The 22084-nt window shown below is 36.1% G+C and overlaps 2 protein-coding genes across 3 annotated transcripts in view; one reads left to right on the top strand and one right to left on the bottom strand.

Annotated features, from left to right (window-relative positions):
- Positions 1–1448: 1448 nt before the first annotated feature.
- On the top strand, positions 1449–13019 carry senp1 (SUMO specific peptidase 1). The gene is made up of 18 exons (XM_056449191.1): positions 1449–1994; positions 2652–2704; positions 3678–3877; positions 4001–4073; positions 4162–4339; positions 4521–4668; positions 5072–5190; positions 6939–7222; positions 7310–7373; positions 7478–7516; positions 7594–7678; positions 7780–7923; positions 9447–9578; positions 9915–10118; positions 10353–10432; positions 10573–10657; positions 11666–11761; positions 11846–13019. The coding sequence occupies exons 1-18, from the start codon at positions 1858–1860 to the stop codon at positions 11909–11911; spliced, it is 2187 nt and encodes a 728-aa protein (XP_056305166.1). The 5' UTR covers positions 1449–1857; the 3' UTR covers positions 11912–13019.
- A 3027-nt stretch (positions 13020–16046) lies between these two features.
- Positions 16047–22084, bottom strand: part of rbms2b (RNA binding motif, single stranded interacting protein 2b) — a 52582-nt gene continuing 46544 nt past the window's right edge. The window contains exons 10-14 of one of the 2 annotated variants that reach the window (XM_056449196.1): positions 21686–21736; positions 21497–21607; positions 19316–19396; positions 19142–19229; positions 16047–17084 (exon numbers count right to left, since the gene is read on the bottom strand). In XM_056449196.1, coding sequence (XP_056305171.1) covers positions 19149–19229; positions 19316–19396; positions 21497–21607; positions 21686–21736 — 324 coding nt within the window. In that variant the 3' untranslated portion in view covers positions 16047–17084; positions 19142–19148. Of the gene's footprint in view, positions 17096–19141; positions 19230–19315; positions 19397–21496; positions 21608–21685; positions 21737–22084 lie in introns of both variants that reach the window. The other variant, XM_056449195.1, reaches the window with a different exon arrangement.

A 22084-nucleotide genomic window follows, 5' to 3' on the forward strand; every position in this document is an offset into this window, starting at 1 on the left:
TTCAGTGTGGAGTTTGCATGTTTTCCCGAGTTTGCGTGGGTTTCCTCCGGGTGCTCTGGTTTCCCCCAGACATGCGGTATAGGTGAATTGAGTAAGCTACATTGTCTGTAGTGTGTGAATGAGAGTGTATGGGTGTTCCCCAGCGATGGGTTGCAGCTGGAAGGGCATCCGCTGCATAAAACATATTCTGGGAAGTTGCTGGCGCTTCATTCAGCTGTGGCAACCCCAGATTAATAAAGGGACTAAGCCGAAAAGGAAATGAATGAATGAATATTTTGAAGAAAATGAGTTGGGAATGATTTTGGATGTATCTTAAGTCAGTAAGCTTAGCAGATTGACTAAAATAATGCAAAATCACTGTAGCTGATTTAAAATAAATGTATTTTTTCCTGTTTGTCGCTTTTAGAATTGAATATGAAGTCAAGAAGGGTGAGGAGGCTGTACGAGGGCTGATATTGCGGAATATTGCACAGTTATCAGCCTATCAGATTCGAGAACCAGCCAGAACTGTTGTATAAATATACACAGACATATATATATATATAATTTATAGTGACACGGTGGCGCAGTAGGTAGTGCTGTCACCTCACAGCAAGAAGGTTGCTGGTTCGAGCCTCGACTGGGTCAGTGGGGATTTCAGTGTGGAGTTTGCATGTTCTCCCCGTGTTCGTGTGCTTCCTCCGGGTGCTCCGGTTTCCCCAAGTCTAAAGACCTGCGGTACAGGTGAATTGGGTAAGCTAAATTGTCTGTAGTGTATGTGTGTGAATGAGAGTGTATGGATGTTTCCCAGTTTCCGGTTGCAGCTGGAAGGGCATTTGTTGCATAGAACATATGCTGGATAAGTTGGCGGTTCATTCTGCTGTGGCGCCCCTCTTTTAATAAAGGGACTAAGCCGAAAAGAAAATGAATGAATGAAAAATTAAGTGTGTAAGTGTGTGTGTGTGTGTGTGTGATAAAACAGATCAACAGAAGTGTGTTGTTTTGAGAGAAAGAGACTTTCAGTTGTTACATCAAAGAAATAAACGATAAGAAATAGTTTTGTTATTATTATTTATCAGGAAAATTACTAAAATGTTTAAAAGTTCTTCCGGATACAAAAAAAAAACATCAATGCACATTTTTTGCATACGATAGAATAAAACTTTAAAATTATTCAATAACACACAAAATATTTATAACTAAAGTTACCTGCTGGTATAACCATAATGTAACCTGCAGAAAGAGACACAGAACGACTGCATAAACGGTTCAAATAAATAGAGTGACTAAGATTAATTAATTCCTAGCACTACAAAAGAGAATCTGAAGTGAGAGCGTATGTAAACCACAGACACACAGTGCACTTGATCCCACCATTCTCGTCTCAAAACACTGCGCAGTGATGACGCGATTCCGCTCCCCTCATCCAATGGGAAAGCTCGGTCTTTACATGTGGGCTTCGGCCATGTTCTTCTTTTAAATAAGGAAGAAGCGGGAGGCGTTAATGAAACTTTGTGTACTCAACATCTCATTCACGGAATCACCTGCTGTTTCTGAGAAAGTCGAGTCCGTTAGAAAAAGATATCCACAATTGATACTAACACGCGCGGGCAGCCTGCCTTAGCTCGTTAAGCACAGTTATATTTAAAGCTGAGCTGTTTTCTCGCGTGTTAGCAGTTGGTTAGCTGGTTGAGCTAAAGATCAGCGCTGTGGGTTTATCTGGACTGGTTTAGTCGTGTTCAACTAGAGGATTCCGCTACTTTTATCTCAACAAAGCTGGTTAGCAGTGGCGTGCGGATGAAGGGCAGGGGGAGCCCGCGTTTGGGACTGCGCTGACAGCCCTGAGGATTTATCCCGCTCATAATCGAGGCTTTAAACATGTTTAATAAGATCTACGAATGGTTCGGAACCGGCTTCGCCAGTCTCAGAAACGGAGCTCCAGCCGGTGCCGTCCATGCTGATTCCGCGAGAGTGGACCAGGACGGGACGTCACGGAGAAAAAGATCCATAAACTGGTGAGAGATTGTTTAACTTACGTGTGCAAAGCATGGTAAAACGCTTATATGTGTAATAATTGGTATGTTTATGTGTTATCGGGCCATACAGTTAAAGTTCGGGTCTTTAAATGTTTGTTTTTAGTCACATGTATTAGTGTTTTGGTTCGGTCATAAATGGTGTTTTGGTTCGGCCATTTAACCGCGAACTGCTCTGATAGGATGACGCCAGGAACACCGGAAAATATACCTTTTCTGATTTTTTCTCTCTCTAACTTTCCTTCAAGTTTGCTTAAATTCACGAATTTGTGTGTTTTTGTTAAAGTTACTTAAGTAAATAAAATGTTGTTTCTATCTGGGAACATTTACACTGCCTCACGTTTACTCATTGTACGCAAACGTAACGTTACAATTCGTGCTGTTTTCTTGTCTAAACTGTTGTGTGTTTGTTTTTTTTTTTGTTTTTTTTGCACTTATCTTACAGTATTTTTATGTTAGTAATTTGTAAATCACTACTTTTTATTTTTAAGTGTACTTGGCAGTAAACTGATTCTGGACTATAATGTTAATATTCTGGGTGCAGTTCTGTTTCGATTTAGGTGCAAATAATTGTTTGTTGAATGTTTGAAGAAATAAAGTATGATGTTTATCTCTTAATGATTCTGTTTTCCCACATAGTTTGAATGATGGAGACCAGGAGGAGGAGAGAGTGGTGAAGAAATTCAGAATGGGTAAGTTAGTCTATTCTAAAACCCTGAGAAAAATAAAACTATAAAAAGTACATACGTGCCCACACAATTTTGGTGGGTTTGAAACTGAAAGGTATGAAAAACAATATTGCAAAAGAAAAGCATGTCAGAATTCACTTCCTGGATTACCTGCTACTACTGCTGACATTCTGAATATGCGTTCAGTGAAAACTGTTGTGTTCCATGAGAGTACAGGGAATTACTTATGAGTGCCAGTGAAGCAATGCAGATTGGTAGGTCACATGACAGCACAATATTGCACATTTAGTATGCCTGAATTTCATTCATTCTATGTAGAGCATTTATTAGCTTCAACACTTTTCCATCTAATAGTAGTAATATCAAATAAGTTTGATAGTCAGAATCTGTACTGCTTTGAAGTGCTTGAGCATTTAAAGCACGACAGATGACCAAAATTCATTGTGCACCTATAACAACTAATGTTATTGTGCATTGGTGTGGAGGCTGAGCATTTTCAGCCTTATGGATGACATTCACAGTAAAAACTCAAAACATAACTTCACAGAGTTTACAGTATACAACATACTTTGTAGAAATTCTGTGAATTAAACTGCACAACCCAAAAGAAACAATGCTAATCAAAAGGATAAGAGTTGGTTCACTTACAAAAATGATTGATTTACATTTTTGAGGTAAAAGTTGCGTTATAGATGTGACATCTCTCCCTTATGTATGTGACAGATGTGAAATTGGCACTTGTGTGACTTTGGTAAATCAAACATATTTGTTTGAAAACACTGACACAGACATTTGAGTATTTTTACAGTTCTGTAAAATACAAGCCTACACAAAAGATTTAGAAATGGTTTGGCTATTTTGGTGAACTTAATTTAGTTATTTTTAAAGATGTTGTTCATGGTGTGAACAAACATTTATCATCATGTCAAGAAGCCACAAGTCAATCATGAAAACATTGATCTCTTGTGTTTTTTAGGAGATATTATGGATACGGTGAAAAATGCAGCTGAAGGAGTGAAGACCCATGGTTCGAATGTTGCATTTTGGGTTAAGAACAGTGTAAGTGCTAATTCGAGGAACATGCTGCCGACATCACCAGGTCCACCTCAGACAGGAATACCATCAGGACCTGCAGCCAATTCTGCTGCATCTGCATCTTTGTGGACAGAAGACAAGGTGCTTTTTGCTCATCAAGATCCCTTTTTTTTTTTCTTTTGTCAAATATTTGACACCAGGTATAACAGTACATTTTAATGTGTATTCTAATTCTTTTCTATTTCTTTTACGTTTGGGGATCAGCCACATGACAGACTTGAGGACACATTTGTGGCTCCATCTAGTTCAGTTGAGTGGAGGACAGTCACAAAATCTGGTATGGAAAAAACTATTTACTTGTCTGCTTTGTTTTTCTTTTTTGAAGTTGCATATATTGGCAATATAAGCCTTTTGTTATTTGACAGACTCCTTACGGACTGAGCACTCAGTGACTATATCAAAAACAAGCAGAAGACAAGTTTGTATGGACCATCCACCCAATGAGATGTGCAAAGCTAATGGACACTCTGTAAATTTACCATCTTCATCCACCCCAAAACCATCTCCACGCTTGGGCAGGTCCCTTTATCACCGACCACAAAGGTTGAGTTAAAAATATTCACCATAAATAAACTGACTACACCATCACTTTTTGTTAATAATTGGTATAGTTATATAAATGTATTTGTTGTAAAACGTATTGTTGTAAAAAAAAAAATAAAAAATTCCACTTTCAGAAATAAATGCAAGCATGTGGAGTTGAACGAGTTTGTTTTTGTCGTAGCATGCTGTCATCTCCTGAAACCAGTTCAGGAAAAGCCACGTACACCAGCCTGTATGAGAAGACCTTTCCCATTCGAGTGGTCCAGAGTTCTTCACCTGGCAGCTCAAACCGTCTTCTCCGGACCAGAGCCCGCTCTACAGCACAAGAGGTCAGACATTAATTTTTCCTTAATACGCTGAATATTTTATATTTTAATAAGGCTAACTTACTAGTCAAATTAGTATTGGAATTAATGCTGCAGAATATCAGAATAAACTATAGCTTTAGTATGGTGGTTTAATTAGATAAATGTATGGTCTGCTTGTTTCAGAGGCCCTTTTTCCATCTGGTATTAACAGAGAGACTGTATTTGTGTGCTTTTTCACAATAAGTCTTATTGATTACATGTTGGATCAGTAATATTTTATGTAATTCAATTGTGACTGCAAAAAATTTTTACCCGGTATGAACAGGGCCAAAGTGAAGCAGGGCTTGTGCTTACACAAATATATTGGTAATGAAGCTCTAATTAGACTTTGCTTTAACTGTTTGTGTGTCTTTGGTATTTAAAGTCAGTTCGTGAGGAGGAAAAGGAGGTTTACAGGCAACTGCTAGTCGTGGTGTCTGAAGGCCAGTCTTCCTTCCTTCATGATGGAAGTTCTCACTCCAGCATTCGCTCGCATCGAGATTTGTGAGTATCTGTGTTGTGTAACGGTCTTAAAAACGTGTTGTCTCGGTTTAAACCTGATCTGCTTATATTGTACAGTTCAGCCTAAAATGAAAATTGTCATTTTACACACTCTCGTGTTGATTTAAAACTCACTTTAAACACAGTTCACTTATTTAAAAGATTGTGAAGACATTTCAAAATAGTAATCCATATAAATCAGTTGCTTTTAAATGAATGTTTAAGAAATAAGTTGATATATTTAAAATAGATTATTCTAAGTTTTTATTCAAATATAAAACTTTAGTTAACATCCATAGAGCTTATCAAATATATACCATGGAATCTGCTTGATTCATAAGCTTAATTTTACAATAGACCAGGGATGGGCAAATTCGATCCTGGAGGGCCGGTGTCCCTGCATAGTTTTGCACCAACCCTAATCAAACACACCTCCTTGTAGCTTTCTAGTGATCTTGAAGACACTAATTAAGGTGTTCAGGTGTGTTTGATTAGTGTTGGAGCAAAACTCTGCAGGGACACCGGCCCTCAAGGATCGAGTTTGCCCATGCCTGCAATAGACCCTTTTCACATTTCCGGATTTCTCAGCAGCGGACGTCATCATAGTTGGGTAAACTTAGAGCATAGTGAATGGGAGAGTACAAGAAATAAATTTGCTGAAATGATAAAAGAAAAATGTCACAATGGTGGGGACTTTCAGAAAAAGAGGGAAAATAATGTGAGACTGATGACGGCAACCAGAGGAGAAAAAAACGTCAAATTTACTCTTAGCCAAATAGACGCTGCATAAGCTGTAATTCGTTTTTGTAATTTCATGCAAAGATGATATAATACATGCCTAAATGCAAATAAATGTTCATATGTTTTAAAAAAAATCTAAATATTAAAAACTTTAAAGAATTTAAGATTATGATGACAATGAAATGCACCATAAGTCTTGTGAAAAGGGTCCATAACTATGTTACCATCCACCAGTTTTTTTTGCGTATTTTGGAATATTGCATACAAAATGCTTAATGGAAACCCTACGATGCGCATAAATTAAAAAAAAAATGTACATAGACTTCTGCGAACAACTGAGTAGGATGAACTTTCTATCCGTGTATAATATAATTTATTCTATACTGAATAAATTCCAGCATGTGCATCAATCAAAGTCATTGTTTAACAGATCATGTAGTTACAAAAATGGGCAAGATGGGACAGCATAAATGGGCAAACCAGATTTTAAAATATTTGAAATGTTTTAGTTCATTCTAAAATGTATTAGCCAAAATTCGTCATTTAAAGTGCTTTGGGATTATTACCTGACAGAACTATCTTGATCGGCTGCACTTTTCCAAAAATTAAGAAATGTAAGAATAATGCCAACAGTGGCTTCTGCTGAAAATTCCATTTTTGTTTTTGATATTTGGCACCAGTTTATCAGGAAGTGACGAGTTGGTTCTCTTTGACTCATTGGATGGAAACAGTGCTTTTTTACAAATGTTTTGTGATATTAGTTTTGTGCGTAAGTCTAATTCGCATCTTTGAATGGGAACATAGCTGGTGTCATCATGAACAATTATGGAAGAATTCTAAAAGTTTTTGAAATTTGACTTCAGTGGTGGGAGAGATATTTGTAATTAGAAACAAAAGTCTTATGTGCTTAGGCTTACATGAGTGAGCAAATGATGACGGAATTGCAATTTGAGTGAGATGCTTTCAGATTGATTCCCTCACTTACAGCAAAAAATTTGGTCCTGTTTCAGCTCCAGCTTTCTGTCGTCCAGTCGAAGTCTCCTTCATTGTGCCTCTCCAGCAGGCTCTGGTGCTGGTGTTTCATCCTATGGGTTTTCCAGTCTACCACCGAGTCCCCAGCCAGGCTCCAGCCAGACCTCCAGTGCTCTGCCCAGTCCTGGTGCAGCCTCCAGCCTTGCAGAGCCTCCGATTTGGGCCCGTGACCTTGAACCCAGTGCTAAAGGACCAGATGTTCCCTTTGCTCCTTCACCAGCGGCTCTTCAGGATACCTCTTCTCAGGACACTCAGTCTTCAGGTGAGGCACATTTACTCTGCTTTTTAATGCTTGTAATGTAATTCAGTCTCAAAGGTTGGGGTTGATGTGTTCTTTCATTTTCTTTAGCTCATGATGGAGATTCAGTCATTTTCGTGAACGAGCAGCAGGGAAAGAAGCCAGAGAGCTCAAGGTAGGAGAACATTTTGTTTCCCGTTCATCTCAACATTTTGTCCCCCCCACCCCCCACCATCTGTTTCTTTGTTCTTTTTCATAACCCTTTATTACACTTTCCAGTGTGCCATGCTTCCAGGCTGAATTGTGGATCAAAGAATTGTGAGTAGTACTTCTCTTTTTATCTATCCTTTAGTTTCTTAAAGTAAGTAGCTTCTGAAAGGGCTGTGTGTTTTCAGGACAAGCCTCTATGACTCTCGAGCTCGGGAGAGACGGAGGTTGATTGAAGAACAGGAGGCTCTGGCCTCTCAGCTCCTACGCCAGGTCAGTTTTTTATTTATTTATTTATTTATTTTATTTTATTTTTTTAAGGACACGTTGTTTTTCTGTGACCAGCCCATTCATGGTGTCATTTGTATTGTCAGCGCCTCTCTGGAGAAGGTCGAGCTGCACCTGCAAGTGTTGAGCTGAAAGTTCGGGTCCCACTAGAAAAGGAGGTTCCTATTGCAGCTGTTATCAAAAAACCTCAGCCAATTAAAGAGGAGCCTGAATTCCCAGAGTTAACAGAGGTCAGTGATAAAGGGATAATCCAAAATTTTTATATAAAGACAATTCTGTCATCTTGACTTTTTAAACTGGCAGGATGCAAAAGTAGACATTTTGAGTAACGATAAGCAGACAGTTTTGGTGACCGCTTATTTCGCGTAAAACAGTCTGCTGTTTTACACTAGAAAGTCAGTCATAAATGTCTGGAACGATTGTCATTGTTCACTTTTGCTTGAAGTTCAACAAGTATTATAACTAGTATTATTAAATTTTTACTAGTTTTAGTAGAATTGACATGTCTAAGTCAAAGAGTGTTATTGAAAATGTTGCATGTTTGTCGACCTAAAAAAATCCGATTTTATGCACAGTGGTGTTTGTCTCATATATTCAATTAACATCTAATATTTAAAAAATCGTATTGTATCAAATTATATATTTTTAATACAAATACAATACAGTAAAATATTGGTACCTCACTTTTTTAATTACAGAATTATCAGGGTATAAAATCACTGTCATAAATATTTTGTGCGTAAATAAAATTCACGCATCCGTAATTATACTATCTTAAATGAAAACGGAATGTACTCGCAATTTCACGAGGGTACAATTCCTAAATCTGCGATCAGAATAGACACAGATACGACATTTTAAAGCTATGATAAATTTACGATGGGTGTACTTTACAAACACGAAATACAGTTTCACCTCGGACAAGAAGTCCTGATTACGAGTACGAATCACACAGCGACACTCCACTGTCAAAATTACGTCACCGCTGTCACAGGCATTGATAAACAAGCGAGAGCCATCGATCACAATGGTGCGCTTGCTGGGCACTCGAGCCCACACACCGTCTCTCTCAGTTAAGATTTTTGTTGTTCCCTCTTTGAGAAATGTCCGTCATGAGCTGTAATAAAAGTGAGACTTAATGAGGTCCATTTTCGCTGTGTTTCGTGGACATTTTACAGAATCAAAATTAAGAACGGGCCGAGGATAGTGAGCATAATGTAAGTTAACGTTACAGTGAATCACTGAACGGTATTTAACTATAACATGACATCCAATCACCAATAATCCATCTCAAAACTTTTTAATATATATATATTTAAGTTTTTTTATTGCAAAGAGAAACAATTCACAACAGCTGTTAGACCTTTTACAGCTAATTTTTCTAATAAATTCCCTAATCAGGGAAAGAAAACTAAAGCAACTGCCTTTACATGATCTTCTATTAATACAAAAACTATTTTCAGAAGTAACCGGGCCATTAGAAAAAATCCTTAGTGTTTAGTCCTGTATAAATCTAAAAATCCAGTCATAATACTCTTAAAAGTCTTACATTTGATTTGAAGAAACCTGCAGAAACCCTGATTATTTTTTCAGTTTAGTGGGGGGAAACTGATTCTCTGAGAGATCTTGTTTGAATCATAAAATTTGAGTCTATAATGTGGTGCCATTAAAAAAAAAAAAAAAGCATTACCCCCCTCAGTTCCCTGGGAAACTGTGCATTGCCGGACTGTACTGAGTGCTGTGTTGTTCACAGGACATGGAGAACGATGTGAGCAGAGCTCTGAGAGGTGGTAGTCAGGACGAGGTTCTCAGTGAAGGCTTCCGACTCACCATCACCAGGAAAGATCTGCAGACGCTCAGCCATCTCAACTGGCTCAATGATGAGGTCAGTGCTGAACCACAACGATACAGTGCATTTAAAGTGCCCATATAATGCTATTACTAAATTCAATAATTACTTCTACCATAAGTGTACTACTACATTAGACCATTACCCTTTTTTTGTGTCAGAAATGTGTTCAACTCTCTAAACTCCTCCATTATGAGAGCCTGCTCTGATTGGTTCAGCTCTGTTACACACTACACAATGGGGCACTCTAAAATGGTTTCTGTTAAAAAGAGCCTTTGGCAATAACCAAAACTGTTTTTCTGTGGCCAGTGAGATCTCTGCATATGTGATTATGTGAATGATATTTTAAGTGAAATATTTTCTTCTCTACAGGTTATTAATTTCTACATGAACTTGCTTGTGGAGCGGAGTAAACAGCCCGACCTGCCATCCACTTATACCTTCAACACCTTCTTCTTTCCCAAGCTGCGGAGCTCTGGTTACTCTGCTGTCCGCCGCTGGACCAAGAAAGTGGATATTTTTTCTGTAGACATCATTCTAGTGCCTGTCCACCTGGGGGTGCACTGGTGCTTGTCTGTAAGTTGAAAACCAGCACCAAGGTCACATTAAGGACACGTACATTAAAAAGATGCATTGTGTTTCAACGTTTACAATTTAGAATTAATAGTACAATTAGATTAATTGTAGTGTAGTGCTTTATAATTAAATGAATCCATTGATAATTTAAGTTTGCTGTGAAGTTAGAGTAGACTTCTTCCTAATGTAGCTGTTTCTCTCTCTCTCTCTTTTTTTTTTCTTCATCTTTTGAAGGTGGTGGACTTCCGTAACAAAAGCATCACTTACTTTGATTCCATGGGAGGAAACAACGATGAGGCCTGCAGGATTTTATTGTGAGTGCAGCCTGAGAATTAGATGGTGAAACGTGTCTGCAAGAAGTGCCTTTTCAAAATGAGTCCCATGATAACCCATTGCGAAACTAACTGCTTGAATTATGCACAAGAAGTATCTTAATTGTGATTCTGTGTTACAGAAATTATTTGAAACAAGAAAGTGAAGACAAAAAAGGACAGAAAATAGAAACCTCAGAATGGAGCTTAAAAAGCAAAAGACCCAACGTAAGTTTCTTTCTTTTTTTTTTTTTTTTGTCTAGACTAAAAAAGCTCCATGATCTTCTTAGAGATTGGCCCTTTTCACGCATATGGACTGGCAATTTTCCGGAAAGGTCTGTATGTGTGAACAGGCCCTTTTTGAAAATACCTGTAAATTCGTTCTGGCAGGTTTTCAGAAAGAGAAGTTGTAACATTACTGGTAATTTGCCGGAATGCTGCTCTGTGTGAACGCAGAAGGAACATTGCCAGAAAGAGCACGTTTACGCTTAGAACGTGCTGACGCGAGACATCTACTCCAACAAATAAGAACATTCAGTTGCATTCACATCCATGCTGCTTATGAAAAGAAAAAGCCTTTAAATATTTTTAATATCCAGACACATTTAGCGGCTAGATGTTAGTCAGATAACGTTTCTAAATTCCTTCTTAATGCCAACTGTGTACATTTTTTTTGACAAAATGCTTATGATAAACCGCTGTTTGTTTACCTTCAAGCACTGCTTTGGTTGCTTGACGTGTGTGCACATGGAGTGCTTTGGTGAGCGCTAGCAAACACGCATATTATGCACATCTTGACATGCGAAAGTGTTCCTCCATATGTTGTCATCGAAGTTGTTCGCAATACTTATCCATCCACAGAATTTGATATGTTATCAAATGTGTAAACATTTAGCTGCGGTTCATGCTTCTGTCTTTGGGTGTCTCTAGGACAAACGCAGCTGCCTGAATGCTGAAGCTTTAAAAAGTGAAACCATCAACAAAAGTCTGACCTCTACTATGTTTATAAATACAAGCTCAGCCGTTTAGAGGCCATTTTTTGCTAGTGATATCAGAATTTACCTGTATTTTGGAATGGCTGTGTGAATGGTCTTTTCTGGAAAAGTTTTGGAACATCCTTGCTTTCGTGAACAGCGCTTTTTATAGCTTACCTGTAAAGTTTTCTGAAAAATATTCAGATATTTACCGGTATCACTGTGTGAAAGGGGCTATTGTTTTTTTTCTCTAAATCTTTAGGAGATCCCTCAGCAAATGAATGGAAGTGACTGTGGCATGTTCACATGCAAATATGCTGAATACATCACCAAAGACCGGCCAATCACATTCACACAGGTGAGCCTCCAGTATTGCCATTTTTGTCTTGATATATTACTGGTCAAATTTTTTTACTGACTTAATTTTTTTTTCTTTAAACAGAAACACATGCCCTATTTCAGAAGGCGAATGGTATGGGAGATCCTGAACAGGAAACTGTTGCGATAGGATTTATTATTATTTTATTTTTTTTGTACAGAACATTTTTTGTGTTGTATGGATATGAGGGATACCCAAGACACATATGAGGTGCACTCATTCACTGGTCATTTCTATGCTATCTGAATGAAATTCTCATAAACCTAAAGGACACTTTCAGTCTTTGAGTCAGGGCTGTGCTATTATGCTCCTTTATATTTCCTTATAACTTGACGTGCATTTGCTCAGCCAGCAAATGTTGTTTGACTGACAATGGAAGGATGCTCTTTTCATATTTTTAATCTTTTCTTGTCCTGCCATTCATTTCCATTCTCTGTCAATTTGAGGCCTGTCTTAAGACGACCGTAAATGATTACTGTTGTTTGGCAGGACTTAATTTCCAATCATCTGAAGTCTTAAATGTTACAGTAATATGATTACTGATTTTTAATGCTGATATCTTTTTACACCAGTACTTGTAAAACAGATGGAATTGACAATCACAAACTCACTCAGTATATTTGTAATGGAAAGCATCCTTTACTTAATATTTGTGACATTTTGCTACCTGTATTTTTTAATATGGATGCTGTCCAGGTGAAAAAAATTGAAGAAGATGATCTTTATTTGTGGATTCAATATTTTTCAGATATGTGAGATTTGTGGTTCTTCTTTTTAAGGGGATCATGCTCTCGTACTGCAATGCTTTTGACTTCAGTATGTTTTTGGATTGAGTTGTGCCATCACAGTCATATTTCAGTTTATCAGTATTTAGTGGCTCTTCAATTACTTGAGGAGTCTTTCATGTTTGGTCCTCGCAAAGACAGGCTGCACTTACTTTTTGTTTGGTTGTTTTGGTGGCATATTCTTTACAGACCAGCGTTGTCATCTTGCATTTTTTTTTTCTTGTTTGAGGTTACTCTGTTCTTCCTTTTAAGAGAAAACTATTTTTGGCAACTGTTTCTAGGTTTTGTTTTAGTTCTTGCAAGATATTGACAATTATTGTATATACAGTGACTATACGGTAAAGTTGAAGACATATTTAATACTCATTTTGTACCTTTTATTATCTGTTTTTGTATGTGGAACAGATCTTTCTGGAAATAAATTCCTGAGGTTGTGTGTATCAGATGACAAATTGCACTATTTCAAGCGAATTGATTTTATGAGTTGGCTAAATGACAAAGTCCAATCGATTCACGCAAATATTAAATAATAAATTAAGACACAGGATTGGGTAGATGAACAGCCCATATTAGATTATAATTTTGGGGGTGAAGCTATAACTATCTGCAATAAAATAGCTGAAATGTGTTCAGTTCGTTTGAGCTAAATTTTGATTCGTTTACTCTGATTACAAGACACCCCCTGTATCTAGGCAACAGATTTTATATATCACTTTATAACAATTTTGTTTTCAAGCCCCTTCCATCTCCCCTCTACCATGAAGTTTAGGAATTCCCGGTGCTGTGGAAAGCATGTTTTTTTTTTGCAAAAATGTTTCTAACTTAACTGTTGTGCCAAGCAAATTGATTCAAGTAGAAAAACTTATATTATACATGTTGATGAATTATCAACATATAAAACCATGTGATGCTGCTAGCTGAAGATCAGCCTGATTTGCTAAAAAAGATACTTTTTTTTTCTAAAATGTGGCAGTGGGGTAAAGTGAGACATAAGGCACAAGTAAAATTGAGTCTACCAGACTTTAGGACTTGTGAATGAGGCCTTTAATTCAACAGTGACACCATGCAACATCACTTCTGGATTTAGGTGCGCTGCAATTTTTCCCATATAACTGAGAAATTTTCCTTAATAAAGCATTTGCACTATTCATGGTGTCAGACTGGACAAATCCTGAGCTCCCTCCAGCCTGCCACTACAGAAGATTTGGATGATCTATCCCCTGCAGATAGTTTACTCACTGCTGCCAATCCATTCATTGCTCATAGTCAACATGGATGTGCCATGTGTTTCCAGCCAACCTGGATATGTGTTGTCTCAAAAAATGCTACTACTCTCAAATGTCATCCCAAAACACAATCCAAATGAAACCGTGTGACAATTGAAAAGGCTTCTAAAGAAAGACAAAAAAACTAGCAGAGAAAAAGCAAAAGAATAGCAAGTAAAAGGAAAAATCTCCCCAAAAAAGAAAGCAATCCAAAAGGAAATCATAGTTAGCAGCTCTGAGAAAAGTGATGTCTGTCTCAGTTGATAATGTGTCTGATGAAGAGAGGTCTAAGGATGAGAATAGTGGTCCAAGAAACACAGATCTGTCTGTGGGAGACATTGTCATAGTTAACTTTGCAACAAAAAACACAAGCGTTTATTACACTGGCATGGTAAAGAAAGTTGACGATGACGAAATACACACATCATGGTTTTGCCAAATATGATCTGATCCTAGATTAACATCTATGTTTATCCTGGAACATAGTTTTGTTGGAAAATGTAATCACCTATTCCATACCCCAAAACCCAGCCATAACTGTAAATTACTCCCAAAATCAGAGGGGAATAATAGTTGGATAACAATCATGTAGAAGTGCATAAACCTAAACTGAACATAAACGGTAAACGTAACCCTAATTTTGATTGGCTGATTGGAATGTTGTTCGAGGATCAACAAAGATGTTAATCCAGGAACGTGGATGAAATTAGATTGGCGACGAGGTTCATGCACAATTTCTAAGAAGAGTCCAGGGAAACACAAAAGAGTGGGAGTTGTAGAGTATGACAGTAGGCTGATGTTCTAATCCAGGTGGGTCTAGTCCTGTGTTCTGAGTCCTAAGCTGTTCAATACAGTTTTGATTGTCCTTTCCTCTGACCCACAGACACTATAGCTGGCTCTAAGGCTCCTGTGTCCTGAACCCCGGATTGAGTTCTAATCTAACTGGTTCTATCTGTCATTAGAATGTAAATTCAAATAGTTTGAAGTCGATTGTTGTATTTGCTTTTGTTCAGAGTTAGTTTCAAGTGTTTAGAAAAACAAATGTAGCCTACTTAATTTACCAGTCCATAATTGACCTGTTCGACATTAGTTCTGAAATGTGTGGTTGTCAAGCTAGCTGTCAGGATTCAGACTTTTACAACATGCGTTATGGTAGTTTTAATGTGGAAAAAGTAAGTGGATCAGTTTACCCCCGGCTGGTTAACTTTACCCCTTTGATTTTTTTGGTCTGTCTCAGTTTACCCCAAAGCTGGGGTAAAGTGAGACACAAGACAACTTTTTTTGAAACAGTCATATTTTCACTTTCCTTTATCCTAAATACAATCTGATAAATTCCATTGCTTGAAAAATTAATGAGAAATGTGTAATTTTACCGATATATAATTTTAGCTTGCTTACAGGGGAGCAAATGTTAAAAATGTCTCACTCACTTTACCCCACTCTCCCCTACGTCATCTTGACGTAAATTACAACGGTTTGAATTACTCGACTCCAGAGAGAACGACTTCCCAGAAAGACGTTTGTAGATGTTATGTCAAGGTACATGGTGAGTTTACTGATTTATTTTTTTTAAATTACAAACTCGAGTAAAATTTGATTTGTATTAACGTTGTCATCAAGCGAAGGCTTCCGTTAACGTTACTGAAACTACCTCGTTTTTGCTGAGAAGACAGCAGCTCTGCACAGTTGAGGTTTAACCCTAATTAAACACACCTGATTAAACTGATTAAAAGCCATTCAGTCTTATTTGAAACCTACAAGTGACGCTAAAACTCGGACAGATCTAAAGGCTGTAAATTCACACCTTACCCAAAATTCCCACTTTGGAATATGCTTGACACGTCTTTATCTTCTTATGTAGGCTATATATCTTGTCAGGGAAACTCAATTTGTGAATATTTGAAATGTGTATATGGTATTTTATCAATTATGTTCTTGAAGCAACAAAGTTAATTAAATAATAATGCTAATTTAGGTTCACAAGAGTGTCAAGCCTCTTTTTATGCTAATATATTCAGATTTGCAGCATTTGATTTCATACATCACTGAACTGTTACCATGTTCAGCAAATTTAAATGTACATTTCAGCATCTTGACTTTATATGTTCTTCTCACAGAGCACAACACAAACAATCACTATTCCTGTCTCATAATCTTGTAACTCTGAAGGAAACAAACTGAGGGAGTGTTCCACTAATAAGGGAAGAACTCTGATTTCATTATATTGCCATTTTTATATCTCAGGGGACACAGCCCAAAGAACACACTCCTCGCTATTAAAGTTCACCAAGGCAAGAAAAAGTCATTTACAGGCCTACATTACAACATTGGTGGATAACTCCTTACAGTGCATGACAGAAAAGACAACCAAGGTGTATGAAGAAGCAGGACAGAACAATTGACATGAAAACAAAGCCATAAAAAGTTTATCATCCAAATAGCTTCTCTTTGAAATTTACTTTTTTTTAAAAATGATCTTCAAATACAAAAATAAATCTCAACATTTAAACAGAGCATAACCTAACTTACAAGTAAAAGCAGCATTTTGGAAGAAAAATTATGTTTTGTAGTTGTTGTGAAGGAATATGAGGTCTTGGTTTCAGAATTCAGTCTCTTCTCGCTGGACAAGCTTGCTTGAAACAATGAGGGCATTTACAACACTCTTCATTACAGCACATTTGTCTATCAAAACGACTTAACTTCAGGTTTAAGCAGGTTCCTCCGGATTTCCTTAAATTGATATTCAAGAAAAATGCAGCAAGATCTTTGCAAAAAACAGTTTTATGTACAAAATTCCTCCGTTTGCAGCAGACAGTTCAAAAGCAGTCAACAAAATCTTGAAAGAATTTTACAAAAAACAATAATTCAAATTAAAATGACACATGGTGCTGTAACATCGTAGTTGATTCATTCTGGCTTCGCAGAATGTTTTAGAAAATAAAGTTGCAGAAAAATATTTCTCAAGGTGGGTTGGTGTGTGTTTGTGTGTGTGTGTGTGTATGCGCGCGCATGTATGTGAGTCTTTGTGTTAAAAAAAAAGCTTACTTTGCTTTTTGTGAACATCTTAAAGTCATAGCTTTCTCCATCCAAGTCTTTCGCTTACTGAAATAGCTTTAGCTTCATTATCGGTTGGTCTTCTCCAAGAAAAAAAAGTCTGCTTTCTTCAAATTGGAAAGAGGCGTGCTTCCCAGTTCCTTTTCCAATGTCCATTTCTTTTTATTTCAGGTTCAAAATCCAAGTCCTCCATCATTCCTATGAATGTACTAAAATAAGAGAAATGAAACATCATTCAATCAGAATTGAAGCTTATGTAAAGATGAAACATGAGCTACTCTTACGACTAGTCATTTTAGAATAAGTTAAGGTTTAGTAGATACAGTGCTCAGCATAATTGAATACATCTCATTTTGAAAATGAATATTTTTATTAATTTCACAGTGAATATGGGTAATATAAATTGGTGCATTTGAACATAACAGATTTATTAAACAGACATTTTTGTCACAGAACATCTTTAGAAATGGAAAGATAATAGCACAATTATGCTATATATATATATATAAACTCAACATTTCAACAAAATTGTATACATGTTTTTATACAAATATAGGTGAATTGAAATAAAAGATTGTAAAGCATCCTATAGAAAATAATTTAAATGAGAGATTTGTGAGGGGTGTACTCATATATACTGAGCACTGTATGCCAAGATTATAATTTCCTTAATATTTACTTACCCTCATGCTTTAAAGACTTTATTTGTTCAGTCAGAGAGAAGTTAAGGTTTTTAAACAATCCGGGATCTATGTAAACCATTTTTTACCATCCAAAAAAAGCTCAATGCACATCCTTAATTTGAATTTGTTGTTAAAAGTTATCTTAATGTAGCTGGTTATGTACAGATCTTGCTGCATGTGGTCAAAAGTAGGGCTGCACGATATTGGAAAAATGTGATATTGCGATATTTTCTTTCTCTGAGATAAATATTGCAATATGAATACAGTTTCACAAGATAGATTGAATAGCTCTATTTGACAGTTTTCTAATATCTACCAGTGGGGTAAGTAAAAATCTTGTTTTTACTTTGAAATGTTGATTTTTGCACTAGAAACAATACAAAAATTATATATATATATATATATATTTATATATATATATATATATATATATATATATATATATATTGCATAAATCGTATAAATTCTGTATAAATTCAATAATTACAATTCTGTAGCTCCGAGTCAACTATTGACCAGCAAATTAATTCATACTCAACATTGCATATCTTGTGATGTGACTATGAATGTGCATATTGTGATACCACTGCTGCCCTTAAAGCAGAATGAAAAACAATGGTTTTACTGACATTTACTAAAACCCCGAATAGATCAAATATAACCTTAATATTTGATTCATAATCATAATATGGTTTCACAGGCGGATTTTCTTAAAAATTTATAATTAATAAAAGTGTTGCCAACTATTTTAAATGAAAAGGTGCTAAGCTCTGCCCGAAAAGTCACTAAATGTCACTAGATTATGTCATATGTCAATTTGCATATTACTGCTGTCATCATGTTCAACCGTTTCTATTTGTTTAACAGCCTATGGTTAATAAAGGTTTTTTTATATTTGTGCAAACGCTTTATGTTTGCTTGTCAACTTACTAAATTTATAGCTGTTTGAATACAGTAGTGAATTTGCAGTAATCTCTCAGGCATAATAAATTCAGACAAGTTCCAAAACTGTCACTAAAATCTCTGTGATTGTAAACAAGAAAGGAGTAAATGGTCATATTAAATTGTTAAACATAAAACAAAGGAGAAGCAGATCGGTTTGACTGTACAAAGGAAATACCCCACACTCACGGTGCTAAATCATTTGCCGTCTGTTCACAGAGGAGTGATCTGCTCTCAGGCTGCAGGTGGGAGAGACTGCTGTACGAGGACTGGGTCACTAGTAAGTGCTCTGAGGTGGGGGAGGGGCCGAGAAGGAATGGTATAGTACGGACACACAAGGAGCTATAAAAATCTCCAGTAACACCCAAAAAAAGTGACAAGATTTGACGCTAGTCGCTTTTTTGAAAATTTGTCGCTAAATGTAGTGACAAAGTCGCTAAGTTGGCAACACTGATTAACAAAGCTGAAAGGGAAATAGATGTTAAAAAATGATGTTTTGGACCATGTGTACTACTGTGTATGTAAGTGCATTGCTTCAACTAATTATTTAATGGATAGTCATTGTTTTCACTCTCTCATTCCATTACAGATCACACCATTTCGAAAGCCACAGGAAGTGCAGCAGCTCACCTCCTCTTCATTTGCCATGCTGGTAGGAGTATGTTGTGTGGTCTGTGGGCGTCTCTATGCCAACCTGCTGCTGCTGCACGCTGTTTTCCTGCAGTGGCATCAGGTTACATTACCGATAATGCATTGCAGGGATTCAGGCTTGAAAACATAATTCAGCACGTTAGCGTTTCCTACCTCGGCTGTAATGCTTGAAGGAGGCACTTGGGCATATTGTGGTATGTAGGTCCCTTGCATAGCTGTGTTTGCAGGCATATACTGAGGACAGATGGACACATGTTGACAAATGGGTGATAAACAGACTGTACACATTAGAGGAATATTTTATTTGGCAGATGAACTTCTTGGTCATATGGTTGTGCATAATTTCTGTGATTCTGTAATTTCAGGATTTACTTGATTACTAGACTTTGTCATGAATGGACTTGATTGAAATGTATACCTTTAAAACTATCTTAAAAAACAAATAAGTTAAATGTATAATATAATATAATATAATATAATATAATATAATATAATATAATAACAAGTCCAAAGACATGCGCTATAGGTGAATTAAGTAGGCAAAATTTTCCATAGTTTATTTCCTGGTCTTCTACATTGGGTTTTACGACCCACCTCATAAAAATTTGATGTTACGAAACACCAGTGTGGTGCGGCTAAATATCAGTTTCAATATAAATGGCCTTGCGAGTAAATATAATATAATATAATATAATATAATATAATATAATATAATATAATATAATATAATATAATTTTCTTAAAAGAAAAACTTTTTTGGACTGATTTGGGATGATTTTCCAGGAATATTTTTGCATCTACATGCTTTTTATTGATTTTTAAAAGTGATGTTTTGCCTGGATGACATGTAAATCTTTTCCTAGGGCTGTACAATTTTGGATTAAACTTCACAAGACCCAAATCAAGCTACAAAGTGAACAATCTTTTTCCATTTAAAAATAATTGTCATAGGACACATTTCCACAGTTTTTGACATATTTAATGTGACTATAGCATATAGTAAACTATGAATATTAAAAAACAAGTATACTGAATATTACTATTGCACAATAAAAAAAGTATTTTTTAGCAGATTTCTAAAAAATAAATGTATTTTGGAATCTAAATGTTATTTATAATAATCTTTGATTAACTAAATATCTAAATCTTCTTGATCTAAGAATTAAAATGGAGAGCAAATGGCAACAATGACTTTTTGCAGATATATATTATACTACATTTCCTGAGAAACCTTGTTAAATATATATACTAAAATATAAATACTAGTGGAAATAACAAAATCAGGGGTGCCCAAACTTTTTCTTAAAAAGAGCCAAAAACCAAACTTGATTGAGGGTTGTGGGCCGAAGATAAATATACCAAACTGCACTGTAAAAAATGTAGGGTTTTACACAATTCATTCAGGTTGCTCCAACACAAATCGATTAAGTTAACACATTTAAGTGAATTAAACATAAAACAATTAAGTTGTCCCCAAAAAAATCTCAAGAATAGTGTTGTATGAGTTCATTTTACATAAGTAGGTTGAACAAGCAGCAAAATATTTTTTGAGTGTTTATAACATTAAAGTTGCCATGGTTAATTTCTTAATTTATTTTATATTATTAATAAATAAATAGATTTAATCATATAAAATGATGCAATAGAATTTTTATTGAACTTATTACAATAAAAACGCAATTCCTTTTTTAACACAATGGATCAATGCCGCTTCGATGGATTTGCTCTTCAGTGTTTGAACTCTCAGCAGTGAATATTTAACCACACTGAACTGAACTAAACTGAACTTCAACACTGAAAACTGGACTGACACTGTTTCAATTTACTATAATCTTCTATGTGAAGCTGCTTTGACAATCTACATTGTAAACGTGCCATAGAGATAAGATGAATTGAATCGAATTGAATACACTTGTAAAGCTGCACCTGACTCTGCAGATGTCTTCTGCGTTGTCTTCTGTCCATCAGTGACAGTGTATTTTTTAAGTCTAATCATTTACAACAATGAATTGAAACATTTAACTACAAAAATCTACATCACTTTTTAGATTGGATGGCGGGACAAATTAAAGATTACCAAGAGCCAACTTTGGCCCGCGGGCCCTAGTTTGGGCATCTTTGAACTAAATCTTATCTGATACTAGAAAACTCTTAAAAACTAAAATTGACAATGAAAAAAAAAATCTAAGTCAAACTCAAAAACCGACATAAAAACATAATAAAAAAACATTTGTAAAAAATAATCAGTCCAGTAATTTTCTGCCAGACATATTTAAATAGTCTAAAATATTTTCCACTTGTTGACATTTGGAATAAAATGTGTGTTGGACGTACCGTGCCTGTAGTGCCCAGGGTCAGATGGCTAAGCTGCTGTGTGAGAGGCCCTATTATGGCAGTGGGCTGGATGGTCATGGTGTGGTCGACCGAGGGCGTGAGGACGGTACCCTGCAAAAATAAATGACAATATCAAAAGAATAACTCGGGCACTTTAAGAAATGGAGCAACAGTTAAACAGCAACTTACTGTAGGCTGCATGAGGTAAGACTGGTGATGTATCCAGGAGGGATTGTGTACCTAAAATCCAGAGGAGACACTTGATTAAGACCAAAGAATACATTTTGTATCCAAGCTTGTGCAAAAACAAAAAGATAGAACGATTCATTCTCATCAAATGTCTGCACATTTCACTCCGAAACCTATGTGTGCTATGTTTGTGCGTACATGTTTTGCATAACTTTGCATATGCATAAAAAACCAAATACTTTAAGCTGTATTATATATCATTCAGATTTAAATATATTTGATCTTGTAGTTTAAATATATTTGGTCATGAAAACATGATTGAAGCTTTTTTGCACAATTCTGAAAACCTGTAACCATTGACATCCATAGTATTTTTTTTTTTGCTACTACACTAAAAGA

Source organism: Danio aesculapii, chromosome 23 (assembly GCF_903798145.1).
Source record: "Danio aesculapii chromosome 23, fDanAes4.1, whole genome shotgun sequence".
In the NCBI taxonomy this organism is placed as follows: domain Eukaryota; kingdom Metazoa; phylum Chordata; class Actinopteri; order Cypriniformes; family Danionidae; genus Danio; species Danio aesculapii.

Bases quoted from the DNA above. Each gene is read 5' to 3' on its own strand.
- senp1 (XM_056449191.1), top strand. From the start codon at position 1,858: ATGTTTAATAAGATCTACGAATGGTTCGGAACCGGCTTCGCCAGTCTC. The intron at 4,340-4,520 runs GTTGAGTTAAAA...TTTTTGTCGTAG, and splicing joins CTTTATCACCGACCACAAAG to CATGCTGTCATCTCCTGAAA. The intron at 11,762-11,845 runs GTGAGCCTCCAG...TTCTTTAAACAG, and splicing joins GGCCAATCACATTCACACAG to AAACACATGCCCTATTTCAG.